General features: G+C 36.1%; 2 protein-coding genes and 1 non-coding gene across 7 annotated transcripts; all 3 read right to left on the minus strand.

Annotated features, from left to right (window-relative positions):
- Nucleotides 1–530: 530 nt before the first annotated feature.
- Nucleotides 531–3,141, minus strand: LOC147857977 (synaptotagmin-4-like). The gene is made up of 9 exons (XM_087326664.1): nucleotides 2,989–3,141; nucleotides 2,721–2,786; nucleotides 2,319–2,445; nucleotides 1,840–1,957; nucleotides 1,560–1,626; nucleotides 1,399–1,464; nucleotides 1,185–1,308; nucleotides 816–933; nucleotides 531–706 (listed from the first exon to the last, which is right to left on the minus strand). The coding sequence occupies exons 1-9, from the start codon at nucleotides 3,053–3,055 to the stop codon at nucleotides 701–703; spliced, it is 759 nt and encodes a 252-aa protein (XP_087182790.1). The 5' UTR covers nucleotides 3,056–3,141; the 3' UTR covers nucleotides 531–700.
- A 3,322-nt stretch (nucleotides 3,142–6,463) lies between these two features.
- TRNAA-AGC (transfer RNA alanine (anticodon AGC)) lies at nucleotides 6,464–6,536 on the minus strand. Its single transcript has one exon. It is a non-coding gene; the product is annotated as a tRNA-Ala (tRNA).
- Nucleotides 6,537–8,758: 2,222 nt separating this feature from the next.
- On the minus strand, nucleotides 8,759–13,871 carry LOC147857979 (putative E3 ubiquitin-protein ligase LUL2). Of its 5 annotated transcripts, none has more exons than XM_087327120.1 (6): nucleotides 11,368–11,436; nucleotides 11,216–11,248; nucleotides 10,647–11,001; nucleotides 10,046–10,565; nucleotides 9,158–9,325; nucleotides 8,759–9,045 (listed from the first exon to the last, which is right to left on the minus strand). In XM_087327120.1, exons 3-5 carry the CDS (start codon nucleotides 10,985–10,987, stop codon nucleotides 9,197–9,199), a joined length of 990 nt encoding a protein of 329 aa, XP_087183246.1. In that variant the 5' UTR covers nucleotides 10,988–11,001; nucleotides 11,216–11,248; nucleotides 11,368–11,436; the 3' UTR covers nucleotides 8,759–9,045; nucleotides 9,158–9,196. The 5 variants fall into 5 exon arrangements, with proteins under 5 accessions (XP_087183246.1, XP_087183245.1, XP_087183247.1 ...); XM_087327119.1 differs by having other exon boundaries at nucleotides 11,216–11,266; XM_087327121.1 differs by lacking the exons at nucleotides 11,216–11,248; nucleotides 11,368–11,436 and adding an exon at nucleotides 13,712–13,871.
- Nucleotides 13,872–15,547: the final 1,676 nt, after the last annotated feature.

Below are 15,547 nucleotides of genomic sequence, written 5' to 3' on the forward strand. Positions count from 1 at the left end.
ACTTGATGCCATTGCAGAATATAGGGGTTGAGCACATTGACGGTTGGTAGATCATCCTTGCTCAGAGGCTTGAGACACTCTCTCTTGCATTCCCAAGAACTATAGTTGTTTTAATGAAGATGATAGGCCCTAGTGTTTTGCATCAATTTGGTTCATCAATTTTTTTATACCATGACCAGATCAAGTTGTTATACCTGCTTGTGCCTCATGGATTGTGTCAATCTGGTTTATCCACTTTACATCCCATGGATCGTTCATTCTTTGTGTACCGTGGATGATGCCACATAATGTTGATTGACCACATTTTGCATTGATTTTAACTTTCCGTCCCATGTTGCACAAAAGATGAGCTAAGTCAAAATTCATTACACATTGCCTATAAGCAAGCACCTTTTCTGATGACATTATGAGCAGATGATAAGTAAATGTTTTAACATCTATGTTTTATTTATACTATTCTGCATCACTTGACTCAATCCATTACCACCAGAAAAACATATTAATGCAAAAGAGTTGTTTTTTCAGAAGAATTTGAAGTGTAAACATCCTCTTTTTTATTAACCATAACCACAACACATTCTTATAACCAAGTAAACAGTAGCATCGACACACTGATCCACTTCACAAAGAAGTGTTAAACATCATATGACATCCATCAACACCTTAATCATCTTTTGTTGGGACTAGATTTCTTCAATTGTTAGGCCTGTTCAAAATGAAGAAGATTTAAACAAGAAAAGAGGTTTGTTTAGAATGAAATTGCCAAAAAAAACCATACTGAAAGAAGATTATTATATTATTATTAGTTGACATACAGTGGGAGAGAAGGTGAGAGCTACAGCAATTTCTCCTTGTGGTTGTCCTTTGGAACCCAGAACCTTGTATTTCAATGGAGGAACAGAACCTTCTGAGAAGACCTTGTGTAATGGAACCCTGTTAAGAGATTTAAAAATCATATAGCTTGAGTTGCTATCTAATCATTCAATATGCAAAGGATCATAAATGTGGATCTACCTATAAATCATTCGACAGTAAAACTATTTAACTAGCACATCATTTCCCAATGTATTATCCAAACCGGGATCAGAAATCGTGTGTGTGTGTGCGTGTGTGTGTGTATGTCATTCATTCATCCAAACAATTATCATCCAAAATACGGCATATTTCTTTATAAACAGACTCACACAACATTTCCCAATGGATCGTCAGCTCTCAAATCGTCTTTGTCAAAGAGCTTGATAAGAATATCTGTCACCTCATTATCAATGTTGAAAAAGAAGTGTTCATCCCAGATTGGATTCAGAGTTCCTGCAGTAGGAAGAACAAAACATGCTTGAAATATTGTACAGCATACACTATCAAGTAATTTGAGATTTCCTTGGCATAAAATGCACATACTTCCTATAACCTTGCTTTTCTGGAGTTCTTTGTGGCAAACTATAACAGCATAGGGATCGGATTTTCCTGGGGTCACCAAAAATCAAACAAGCTTGAAATATTGCAATAAGGCAATAAGTTACTTATAAACTGTTCTTTAAATATATGCCTAAATAACTCACCAAATGTGTCGGAATCCAATAACTCATGAGCTTCCAAGAGGTGAAGATCTAGAACACCATGATGAACCTGCGAACGGGAAGCCTAGTAAATAGATTGCTATATCTCTATATATGTATAGCGTGATGGGTCTCCTCTATATGAGAACTACGGTTACAATTCAACACAATTGTAAATGGAGATTCTACATCTTTCTCTTTGTCACTACCAAAAGCCTTTGTCATCATATGATATATGCAAATTTGTCCATGTGAATATGCCATATATTATCTCAATGCTAACCTTGGGAAAGAATTTGAGGCCAATCTCGAGCTCACCCTCGAACTTGCCATTTGGTTTCTGAACTTTGTAGGCAGATGGAGCAATTCGTCTCGCAACAAATAAGCTTTCCAAAGGGATACTGTGATCACAAATTTGCAAATCAAAAGAGACAGATTGAATCACATTTACACATTTTATACACATTGGTATAAATTATTCAAAAAACGAACTGACATTGGAAACTTACGAGAAAACGGACTGACATTGGAAACTTACGAGAAAACGGACTGACATTGGAAACTTGTATATTTATCAGAATAGTTTTAAGTTTTCAAAATCCGAACTTGCTAGGATACGTCTCAATAGTAATAGATTTTACACTACGGTAATTCATGAAAACTTAAGGGGCATCTTAGAAAATATCCAATAAGTTATAGTGGTATTTCAGTGTTTTTTAGGCGTATAACTTGAAACAAGGAGTTAAAGGTCGAAACAATTACCTCACGGAACCCATGGCATCATCACTGCCATGCTTCTCCTCATCATATACAATAATATCGAGTTGAGTTGGTCCATTAGGGATTTCAAAGAGGAAGCTTTCATTCCACACAGGGTTGCTTCCTCCATCTTGCAAAAGGAAATAGGGAAACAAGGATATACACTTTCCATCATTAGCTGGGTAAGTTGCAAGCATCCAATAAAATGTATTGCTAATGACAATTACTTAAATGCATGTATGTGATATTATGCATGCATACAATGTACATGTATGTCCGTAACTCTATGAAGGTGTAATGGTATGTATCTAGTGTATGTAATGTACATACGTAATGACTTGTATCTATATGTAATTATATGTGCGTGTATGTAATAGTATGTATTTATCGGCAAACATGACATACTGTGGATAGTCTTGCTCCTGTGCTTCAGGCCTCCGATTGTGAGAGCAGCATAAGGATCCGACTTTCCTGCAAACAAAGACCACAAATAATTAAGTGTTACGGGAATAGCCAAGAAATCTCCAGAGAGAAAGAAAGATCAGGAAAAGATTGACAAAGAAGAAGTGGAAGATTAAAGAAGGGGAATGGGGAACAGAGAATGTCCGGTGCTGTATATGTAAAAACAAGAGGCGTAAGGAGATCAAACAGAGAGAGAAAGAGAGTAGATTACCGAAGAACTCGACATCCTTGAGGGCATGGGCCTTGATAAGCTCGACCTCCACGGTTCCCTCAGGCATGTTGAAGTAGTATGACAGACAAAGATCGGGAAGAATCGGGAATGTGCAGAAGGAGGAACACACTGCAAGCTATTCAGAAGGTGAAGATGATGATGGCGATGGCGATGGCGATGGCGATGGTTTGATCTGATCGGGAGATGATGATGATGATAATGGATGAAAGGGAATCAAAAGGGATTGTTTTTATATAATTGGAATGGATCGATTCCTGGACGAAGGGAAAATGAAAAGGGTGGCAGGTGTGTGTTCAAGTCGTGTAGGCGCACCTCTGTCTGTCTTGTCTGTATGTCTCTGTATTTCAGTACATATGTATGTATGTATGTATGTATGTGTATTGTCTTTTATTTCATCTCATCAATTTGGACCCCACTTTGTTGGGTGGGAGAACATTAGAATTTAGGATATGTATATATGTACATACATAAATAGTATATATAATACATTGTGAGAGTAAGCATAAATAAGGAAGGATATATGTATATATGTACATCTTGAGAGAGACATAGAGAGAGTTTTACATATACATACATCATTCACATAGGAATGCCCTCGAGCGAATCGCGTTAGGAGGAATGTGTCCTTGCTTGTCATATGGATTTCCGTGTTCTCGACGCATCCCATCGATGAAGGCCAATCGCACCGCTCGAAACTTTACAATGGTATAGTCTCTCACTCTCATGGAACAACAATCCACACTCTCAATTCATGATTGGTTTTCAGTACATATCTAACCAATTGGTAGGACTTGATGGCATCCACCATCCAATGCCTTTAAATTCTTCACGTGACGTGTAGAGATGTTGATAGAGTGTCATATCACTCAAATCAACAAATTTGTACCCACCGTCGTCCATAGACAAGTAGCTCTACAAAACGCCCATTGAAAACTAAGTTACTAACCACAACATATGCCATAATTGAAATGGTATATACAATAATGTACCAAACACATTATTTCTTTCATGGCTAGTCCTCAATTCTACTACTTCAAAGCTAACTTAAATTTTCTATTTAATACTTGAAACTTGGAATTTGTTGATATATATTTATTTATTTATTTATTTATATATTGACATGGTGGTATATACTATAGTCTTCGTTTTGCCTCTATTATCATAAGTTGCATCGTGTGGATGAGGGTTTTCCAATACAAATAAGATCACAACCACCTCCCTCTCACACAATTTCCTCTCACACAATTTTAAGTTTGTTGTTTGTGGTCATCAATACATTGCATGAGACGAATTTTGAAGACGTTTTTTCCTAGTTAGAAATTTTCCATTCCAATTAGATAATTGACATGTTTAAATAAAATACACTTCCCATGAATTGGTAGGTTTCATGTCATATCCTAACGTTGCCATCCACACTTCTTTACATGATCTTTACTCATACCATAAATTATGTTTTCAACAAAGAAATATGCATATACATTATTTTTTTATTTTTTTATTTTTTTATTTATAGAATAGGAGGAAATAATAAGAGCAAAAAAAGTATCAATCGCCCATACCTAGCATATTCTACGCGTAACGCGAGTATCAACTTTCTTATGTAGACTATAGTAGTAACTCAAGGAAATTTTCCTTTTTTGGCATATGTTCACTAAATTCTTAACTTGTTCTTTATAAGATTTATTCAAGATTCATCAAAACATACACTTTTTCTTTTCCAAAAAAAAAACTACTTCCATTAGTTAAGTCAATGTACATAGGATAAAAAACTACTTCCATTAGTTAACATATATAGGTCATATCTTACAGGCCAACTTGCATGGCAAAAAAGATGTATATAGGAATCAACAAAAAACTCCTAATCACCACATCATCCGTTGAGCATAGAATTACTCGGCCACATACCCTCAACATGAGCCTCATAGAACCCGAATTCAGCATTGACATTCTCCAAAAAATACACTTTTTCAAGCACATGTTAAGGTCATGGAGTGCAAACTTTCTTCTAAACTTGAAGAACTTTTCTCTATGTAAAGGTTTGGTGAAGAGATCATTAACTTGTTCATCTATTCTCACATGGTTCAAATTTATTGGACCTTCGATGAACTTCTCACGAACAAAGTGGTACCTCCATGGAAAACAATATTTTTTGCTAACAAAGTTGGGCTCTTATAAACATTTTAAATAATTAGTGCTCTTCGTACTTTGACTTAGAGATCCTTTGATATCATTTTCATCCATGTGTCTTCACAAATAGCTTGACTTACAACTCTATATTTTGCTTCAATGGTAGTTAACGCAATGGTTAGTCAAGACTTTGGTAGCCATAGTACAACCCTACTTCCACATGAATGGCATATCCTCTCGTACTCATTGTCAATATATCTTCACCTTGATCTACATCACAAAAACAAAGAGAGATGTATGTGTATGTGTGAAGAAAGATCGGGAGAAGATTGACAATGACGACGAAGAAGAAGAACATTCATAAAGGTTGTCATTGTTGCTGAAGTAAAACTAGACGTCACAATCAATTAAAAAGGTTTGGAAGCATGAGAGAGTGTAACAACAAGTGTCGTGTTTAAAACTCAAATATTAATGTATTTTGTGCTTTAAAGCGTCGTGTTTAAAGCACAAAATACATTAGGGTGAAATAAAGAGCTATGTAGAAAGCTACACTACCAACAAAGTAGGGACTACATACCAAAGGGAATGACAACTATACTCACAAACACATGAGTAAGAGAGAAGAAACCATGATGATAAAGCCCAGGGGTCAGAGTGGGAAGATTGAAGTGAGGAGTTGAACACCGAGCTTGTTGTGTAGCGTTCTCAGATATGCTAGTCACCCTCTCTTCTTCTCGGTTTTCTATTTCTTCTCGAAAAGAGAACAACCATCTGTTTTAATTTTCACACTCAAATACCACTTATGCATAGACCTTTAAAAAATAATTAAATGGTCATTTGTTGCTCTTTCACACACATAATAAAATATGGATGTGACCGGACACTTCAACATATTAAACAAGTGTTAAAGTGATGGATCAATCAATCATTGCTTGGGAGGCAATTTAAGGTTCTCCATCCAACAAATATACATAAATGTAACGAATTTGAAATGTGGAATTAAGCTTCATTTAGTGCAGGGATGCGTGTGTCTACTCTACATAGATAGATTTTGTCGAGCAGATTACTATATATCCCTCAGAAAGGAAAACATTATTGGATGTTCCAACACTTTGGAGAAATCGGAATCTGTTTCAACCATATATATCTCATTTTTCGTTTCATATAAGTGAAGGCGGAGAGATTCCCCTAATGAAAGAAAAGCAGATGAGTGATACTCGAGACCGCGCCCACAATTGTTTGTCGCAAATCATAACGTTTCTAAACTAAGACAAAAGAAACAAACAAACAAAGAAGAAGGTAGTGGAAAAATGTGAAAGAACAAGACTGGAGATGCGGGGTATCGATCCCCGTACCTCTCGCATGCTAAGCGAGCGCTCTACCATCTGAGCTACATCCCCATGATATATATCTATTGATTTTCAACGTATAATTTCTGGTTTCTGATTACCATGGAAGCAGAAATCTGCTGAAAGCGACGAGTTATCGTTTTAACTATGTATGTGGTATTCTAGGTAAAGAGATCATCATCATGTTCATGAGATGTACGCACATAATTCGGTGGTGAATAAAACCATGGTCTTGCACCATCAAGAGCCTCCATCCTCCATTCTTCATAATCCTCGTCTGATTTGAAAACGGTATCGATCTATCTAGCACTCAACTGCAAACATTAAAAGATAGTTGATTTCAAAGCGATTACTTTAAAAAAGAACCAATTTGAGAGCACTGTCACAGTCTTCTTCCCATCACTAGCTTCTGCTACTTGTTTTCGCGTATCAGAGGGTTTGAGTTTGCCATAGCCAATAAAAAAGCACAGGCGAATAATCATCTTCATCGTAGTGGATGAAGCAATGGATTCATCCACATATGTTATAAGATTTTATGCTTCAAAACTGTTCATTATATGTCTTCATAATGTGCAAAGAGACTTTCACACATGTTCATTACATGCAAGGGGAAGAGCTATACAGCACTAACTTAGACAAGGCAAAGCATTAAGTGCATGCTAAAAGCACCATTTGAGTTCATCATATACAAGTGTAAGTTCAAACTTTTGCTTCTCAAAAGCACATCTGAAATACCATGATTCAAGTACATATATATAAAATCTCAATATCCTTTGCTACATTAATGGTGTTGGTTTTAAGTCTCAACCAGGTTAACGGTTTGATGTCTTGTTCAATATTAAACTCGTGAGGCTTTGACATGTAATAAAAGTTGAATTCAAGTACATGGTGCCATTGTTGTTTATAACTTTGACATCTTTTCTAGACATATTGCGGATGCAAGCCTTGCCTTTAATCATTGTGGCTTATCATTGTGCAAATTCTTATTATTTTGTATAATTCTCAATGTTGTCTTCCTCGCAATATTTTTGCAAATTCTTATTTTCTTGTGTTTTAAATGTCATCTTCACCTACATTTGTAGTTTATTAGCATTACTTTGCTTATATTTTCACGCCTAGTATTGACGATGTGTGTCTATTTCAACATTGTCAAGGCATTTGTCGAGGAGACCAGTATCTCCAACTGAAAGTTTATTGACATTCAAATCCATTGTTGGGGTACAAGCTTTACCACTACCCACCATGTTTTTAATTATAGTGATTCCATCACAGATGTAGTATTCAATTCAATTAGTCAATTTCTTCTAGGAAGTTATGCACTGGTTCAAGAGATTGTTCACAACCAAGTAATACCAAAACCAACACATTTCCATGAAATATCCTCTTCACAATTAGTTGTGATTAACTAAATGTACTTTAGCCATGTCCATATTAATTTTTACATAATATGAGGATATCAAGGAGGAATGTCTTCATCAAAGGTGTAAATTTGGTATAGTTCACAATAAGAAAGTTACATAAGGGTATCAACCACATGCATCTTACAAACTATCCATTATCCAATGCAAATAAATAGAAATTTACTCCCCTTAATTCGTATGTGTATGCACCTATAGGGAATGTATGTTACGTCTAATTTCCAAATTAACATGTATTTGGAAATTCTATATTATTATCATTTATTCATTCAACATGCAATTTAAATTCGCTTCAAGATCGCATCTATACTCACTATTGTTGATCTAGTTACCTAGTCCAAAAAAATTGAAGTTCTACTCATGCTCGAATCAATATCCTTAATTGAGGCATAAATCTTTTTATAAGCACTTGATTTCTTACAATATAAGAGCAGCGACACATGAGATGTTTGAGCCTTACAAATAATATGTTGCAAATATAATATGTTATTTCTTTGATCTTCCAAATATGCTTGCATTTGAAAATGTTATAACATATCTCAACCTCTACGAACACTGTAATCAAATGTAGCTCCTTGAATGTAGTTGAGACGATTATGAGTCCTCAATAAAAATTCTAATATTTTTTACTTGAGGCAATTGTTATGACACTAAAAGCATTTATCATGCAAAGTCCCCATGGACCTAAGATTTCTAGCTCTCTTCCTTGTTTATGCTTCTTAAGGATCAATTGGCCCTTTCCCATTTCATTATTTCTTACATGTTACATCAATGGCAAGATGTATAATGATGATTAGTATGATCCTTTGTTGCTTAGGTCCACTTTGGGCTTAAAAACAAAGCTCGAGAAGAGGGTGTCAATGTTCACTAAAGTATGTATTGAATGTGGAACTCACCAATTTGGAAACCATTGCGTACAAGAGGAACAAAATCAATCTCCCCAATGAGTCTACTAAATTCTTCTTAACTTGTGGTATTTTCTCATAATCCTTTTATTTACTGCATGAAAAGAAAAATGACAGACAAGAGCCTGGCAATGCATAGATCAGGAGTTCTCCCCATCTTAGAGCCCTTTATCTTTTGTTATCACCCTTGACAAATCATAAACATTTAGTGCTGAATGGTGTAGATGCTGCAAGAAACTACAACAATTGTGACGTCCAACCATGTGTGGAAAAAAACAAAACAAAAGTTTTCATTAATATAAACACTCATATATAAACACTTGGCATAAGAAATAAACAAAAAGTATACATTTAATAAAGGCTTAGCTTGTTTTGTAAGACAGAAACATTATACTGTAACTGTTTCTCCCTTAGATATATCAATTGCAAGAAGCCTTCTTATAGGGGTTCTACATATAGGACAACGGTTTATCTGATTCGGCTGTCGCAAGAGATCGGCACATCCACTGCATAGGCACTGCAAGTGATCCACCCGAGTTTAGAATTGATACAAAATAAAATGAAAACCATTAACCAGATAGTCCCACCACCACCAAAAGAGATAAATGAGGGATGATTTGACCATACAATCACTCAAATAGCACAACAATTGGTCTTCGGAGAAGGTTACCCATTGGGAAATATCAAAAACTGGAGGCATTCAGGGAAATAAGTAAAACTTGAGGAAATTTCAGAGTTTGTCCCTACAACATAACATCTAGCAATGCAGCTCATGCAATATAATATTATGATCTAGATCCACCCAAGCTTAGATCCAGGCAAAAAAATGTTAAACCCAAATAATGATAATAAATATTGTGTGTAGAAGCATGTTATTTCTCAACTCATCCTCTATTGAACATTCTAAACTCCTTTGTTGTTTCCCCTCTATGTTTGTGGATGTAAGGCTGAGGCTTAAAGTGAGATCTGAACTAGCTTTAGAAAAATGTACACCCTTTGATCCCTAAGACATTTTGTGTTTTCTAACTTGAAATGGTTGAAATTAAGCTTTCCATGTTTGGACCAGCAGCTCACAGCGACGAGACAAGCTGAATTTTACCACGTCAAGACTATGTTTTGAATGTGCTAAATCCCATTACACTTACACAACCAAGTTACACTGATTAAATGCTTGAATGCACAACGATAACAATAAACAATCAAATTTTCTTAAGAGGGAAATCTGATGATATTTTACCATATGCCTGCAAGGCAACACAGTTGTATCCCTTGGCTCAGAAAGGCATACAACACATTCTTTACCGAATTCATTACTATTGATGCCTCCATCAACGGTCTCAATCCCATAGATCTCTTGTAGTTCATACCTGGTGCCTTCCACCCAAATAATCTGTTTGATAACTTTGACAGAAAATTCACCTTCTTTTTCTTCAAGAATACAATTTGTTGTTTGGGCACCAACATGTTTAGGCAGAGGGGCTCCAACTACTTTTGTGTCAATTATTATTGAATTCTCATTTCTGGTTGTTCTTGAGCTCTCACTTGTTTCTGCTCTCAATACAAGAGGATAAACCTCGTCTTTGACTTCCAACAAATCAGATAATTCAAAGGCCGACAACTTTACACCTGAACCTGACGGTTGCACGAATTTTTGAGCTAAACCTTTCTCAAATGGCACCCTCACTGGCTGAAAACGATGTGTATGTGCAATCAAACTAAAATCTGGGCCCTCTCTTGCACGAAAGAAGATTGAGATACTGAAAAACGAAGAAAAATGGGTTAGCAAAGCATGTAAGAATGAGATGAGCTACTGACATACATAGAAGAAACATCTATACCTCCCCGAAACAACTGCATCAAAAGTGAATGCTACCAAATGGTAGCCTGGGTTTTCCTCATCTCTTTCCAAGTGTACTGTGGATTTGTTCACATTTACCTCATTATGTATAGGCATAACTTTCTGCTGGGTAACAGGTGGGCTTGGACCTGATTGCATTGTCATGTGGGATTGTCCATTGGTAGGAATATGAACATGTGGATAATGTTGCATTCTGACATCAGGTGGTGGATAGCCACTACTATAATATGGGATATGGCCAACAGGGGTTGTCTGGGAGTGAGGATACCCTGGAGGTGGGCCGTTCTGCGGTGTTCGTCGATTGAACATCACATTCCCCATGGTGTTTAAATAACCTATAACCAAATATTACTATGATGCATCACTCTTTGAATTGTAAGTCTGGTTTAACCATAATATTTATGCCAAGAAATATAACAGTATCCCAACTCAAGTTAAATGTTCCAATAAATGAGAACAAAACATGAAACAAAATCCTGGAATCGCAAACTTTTGATTGCAGGTTTCAAAGCTTAATTGCACATTTAGCCTTTCACTGGTACCACTTACCTTTATGTGATCATCAGCAAGAAACTTCTTCCCCTGGGGAATTCGTAGCTCCTCAATAGTTCCAGCATGAAATACACATGTAAAAAACAGAATGTTTTTTTCACCATGACCATGCACTTGTCATCAACTTATGGTATGAGAGGTGACACTACCTTTATGTGATCATGACCTCCATTCACAAAGACCCACTGGGTATAAATGATTAAGCAAATCTATATCTTCTGAAATTTCGAGGTTAATCTTTAAATTTTAGTTTATTATAAATACTTAAAAGTCTTGATCTTTCAAAAAACTCGATCGTGTAAATTAAAGAATAGACATTTGTCCCTGCTCTTTTCCATGCTTCTATGGTTCATTCAGGAGCTTTTACTAAGGAAGCTATAGGTTCCCAAACAATCCAGCAAGAAACATACATATAGAATGAGAAAAGTTCTTGAACTTTGAATATAATTACCATCAGCTAACTTCATGATATGTGATATGAGGACATCTAGGGCCCAAAGATTCCAGAGAGAGTCAAGTATTTACAGGTCATGGTTCACCAAGTTATTATGGTGGAAGTTTGTAACATCGATGAACTGATCTTTACCTTATGATACGAGAACACTTAGTAACCCAAACATTCCAGAGATGGTTGAATATTCACAGGTCATGGCTCACCAAGTTAACTTGGAGGAAGTTTATAAGAATGAGCGCTGTTCAAACATACATATAAAGCAGAGGAATGTTATGGGATGTGACCATATCCTTATGATATATTGGCAATAGCTAGCCCCCCAGAGATGGTTAACCAAGGAATGGTTAACCATCTCTGAAATTAACTTGATGGTTAACCATTCAACTATTATATGATTCCCTGAAATTAACTTGATGATAGATTGTACCAAGGAATGATGTTCTTCACGACTATGAACTTCTCCGGTTACTGGATTGGACGTCGATGAAATTTTACAGGGTACATGTTAGATCTTCAATAGTTCCAACATGAAATATGCATATGAAACAAAGAAGAGTTCCCTTATGTGACATAACTTAACTATTGCCTTATGATATGAAGGCACCGAATTAAGGCTCACTGAATCTGCCGACAAAGTCCTCCTAAGGCTCTAGAGATGGTTGATTCTTCGACAAGTTAGTTTGGTGGAAGATTGTAAGAAGGAATGTTCCTCTTCATGACTGTTCATGTACATAACCATTAGCTTTATCATTGCATTACAATATGAAAGCACCAGCCAGCTCCCCTAAGACTCCCAAGATCGGTCCATCTGAACATTATGGACAATTATAATCATGAAGGTTCTTTCTTTGTAGAAGAAATGTTCTACTTCATTTGTAACAATGATCATTATGCTGCTTAATGGAAAATGTAACAAGGAGTGCTCTTTTTCATTTGTAACAAGAAATGTTTTTCTTCATTCATGGCAAGGAATGTTCTTCATCATTTTAGCAAGGAATGAACATCTACATTTGTGACAAGGAATTTTCTTCTCCATCAATATAACCTTCTGTTACAATTTGGTCTGCCAGTGACAGTTTCTTTCTTTCTGAATGAGACATTATGGATTGACTATTCAACCATTTTATGACCCACCAAGTCAACTTAGTGAAATGTGTGTAAAAATAAACGTTCTTCATCATGGCCATTTTCCAATTCTAGCAAGTAATGCTCCCATTCGTATCTAACAAATTATGATTTTTGTCCATGTTTGACAAGAAACTTTCTTCATGACTGTAACCTTTTACTATTTGGCATGTCAATGCCAATGTCTTCATGAAAGAAGATTATAAAAAGCTATGTTTCAACCATCATACGAGTCTCCCAGTTAACTTAATGGGAGATTATAAAACGCAATGCTTTCCTTCATTTATATCAAGGATTTTCGCTTTCTTTCTCATTTCTAACAAAGAACAATCTTCCTCATTTTTAACAAGAAAATGAGCTTCCTCGTTTCTAACAAGGAATGTAATTCATCATGAAAAATACCTTCTTTCTTAGTATTTGGCATGTCAGTGGCCTTATCTTCAAAAGAAAGAAATATGACAGGTGGAATGTTCAGACCATTGTGTTAATTTAATGGAAGATTGTGAAATTGAATTTTCTTCTTAATTTGTAAGAAGGGTTTTTCATCTGTAATAAAAATTCTTCTTCTTTATTTGTAACAAGGAATTTTCGTCTTCATTCGTAAAAAGGAATTCATTCCTTGATAAATATGAGCATCCCTTATTAGTAATCATGTCAATGGAAATATAAAACGGGCATGAACAAGAATTTGAACCTTCGTTTGGTTCATAAAAACGCCAAAAACAAAAAACAAGCATTGAAATTACAAATCACAGTCTATGAAACTTAGCCATGGATTCAAACCTTAAGATACGTATCTCACGGAAACGAAAACGATAAATTTTCAGCATTTAAAACCTAATCTCATAGCCTAAACAGAGAGAGAGAGAGATGTTATTGAAAGGGAAGTTTTTAAGTATCAGAAGTTTACATACCGATGAAGGAATGCCTGCAATTCCCGATCAGGGTGAAGATGAAGATGAAGATGATGGTGATGGTGATGGTGATGGCGATGGCGATGGCGATGGCGATGGTGATGGCATACTGTGTATGCGTGTTGATTTGCGTGTCGGAAAAGATGCGTCGTCTCTGGAACAAGCTCCTCACTGTTTGGTTTCACACGTGCCGGACAGAACGAACCCCCTGGACGAGCTCCACCGCTTTCACACGTGCCGGACAAAAGCAAAACGCAAATGGATGGACGGGCGGGCGCCTCCGTTTCACACGCGCCGGACAAAAAAAGGAGCAAAGCCCAAAATGATAACAAGAGAGGCCCAGGCCCACCAATGCAATGCGCTCTCGTCTCACACACACACGGAACTATGTATTCCTCTCCGATTCGCACAACTCTCATTGTAGGAACAAAAAGAGGACCCATGTGTGTTGTGTTCTCTATCCCCATTCTCTTCGCTCTCGCCATATCATGTACTATTTATTCTTCACACCTTCGTCAGTGAGCCTCTATTAGTTAATAGTATTTGCTGCAATGAGCTTCCTCATGTTCTATGATCTATCTAAACCTGCACTTATAGACAATCTCTTTTTCTTACCATAGTTGTACCGTGAATCATAGGTTCAATAATAACGTTTGAACCTATGCTTCTCAAAATAATAATAGGTTGCTTGCCTCTTTAGAGAGGTAATGTTGATACTCTAGACTTTCAATCTAATCATCAACATGCTCTTTATAGATATTTCTCAGCACTAAAGTATCATTGGAATCTCCTGTATCATGCACTACTAGTTGTTGGTTTGGAAGAGAGTATAAAGTACTCGGGTGTGTGTCTCGGATATTGCAACTTTCTTCATTTGATTTGCTCCATCACTAGCCTCATTGCTCAATTTATTCTTCTTTATTTTTTCATTGTTATAGTAATTCTTTTCACATGCTTCCATCAAATGTTTCAAATGCAATTCACATTAGGTGAAATATATCACAACTTGATCCCCCACACATTTGTCTTGTAGGACTTCTGAATGGTCTCCTACCCTCAATACATGTTGCCATGTGTGTGGAAGGTAAAGAATAATATAATAACATAACGCTATCATATGCCATTTTTTCAAGTTTTTAGTATCTATAACATGGCATGTCTTTCTTTGTAAATATTACCCTTAAAACACATCCCTTTCTATGTGAGCCTACCTTTGATCTTCATCGTTCCCAGTAATGCATTTTTGTCCCTCCATGAAGAAGTAGGTACCATGTTGCCATGATAAAATAGTGAAGGGAAAATACTAGGATATGTGGAGAATATAGATATGTATATTTCTTTAGGGAACTAGGTTTACAAATTGAGAATTATAAAGTTAACCAATAACAATTATCAACCAACACATATTTCTAATTGATGGGAATGTTGGGTAAAGTGGATCCCACAAATCCTCACATATCCCCATGGCACAATACAAAGATATATGTGATTTGTGTTGCGTGAGAGGGTCTTGTTGTGGAGTACTTCTTACAAACTAGTGGCTTGTTCCCCAACATATCTATGTTAATTTGAGCCTTTTGTGTCAACTTAGTTTCATTATAGCCCAACAAAGGAACATTAACAAGGATGCATGTGTGCATGTGTATGCTTGCAAGGACCGTGCAAGTATAATATGTGTAATAGTATAATGTAATGGTGCGCTAAACATTAATACACAAGAATGAACTCATAGTACTATACTTAAGAATATGGTATTTTGAAGCCACGAAATTAAAATATTAGAGGCGCTATTTAAAAGGTAGAAGGAAATATTATTGAAATATTTTGCGTAATTTG

The sequence above is a fragment of the Azolla caroliniana genome, unplaced genomic scaffold (genome assembly GCF_043228905.1).
Source record: "Azolla caroliniana isolate FFs.n. ecotype wild unplaced genomic scaffold, voAzoCaro1.0.p SCAF_11, whole genome shotgun sequence".
Lineage (NCBI taxonomy): Eukaryota > Viridiplantae > Streptophyta > Polypodiopsida > Salviniales > Salviniaceae > Azolla > Azolla caroliniana.

Coding starts and splice junctions, on each gene's coding strand:
- LOC147857977 (XM_087326664.1), bottom strand. CDS start 3,055: ATGCCTGAGGGAACCGTGGAGGTCGAGCTTATCAAGGCCCATGCCCTC. Junction 1,627..1,839: donor GCCTCAAATTCTTTCCCAAG/GTTAGCATTGAG, acceptor TCCCGTTCGCAG/GTTCATCATGGTGTTCTAGA. Junction 934..1,184: donor GATCCATTGGGAAATGTTGT/GTGAGTCTGTTT, acceptor ATCTCTTAACAG/GGTTCCATTACACAAGGTCT.
- LOC147857979 (XM_087327121.1), bottom strand. CDS start 10,987: ATGGGGAATGTGATGTTCAATCGACGAACACCGCAGAACGGCCCACCT. Junction 10,566..10,646: donor GATGCAGTTGTTTCGGGGAG/GTATAGATGTTT, acceptor TTCGTTTTTCAG/TATCTCAATCTTCTTTCGTG. Junction 9,326..10,045: donor TGTTGCCTTGCAGGCATATG/GTAAAATATCAT, acceptor GATCACTTGCAG/TGCCTATGCAGTGGATGTGC.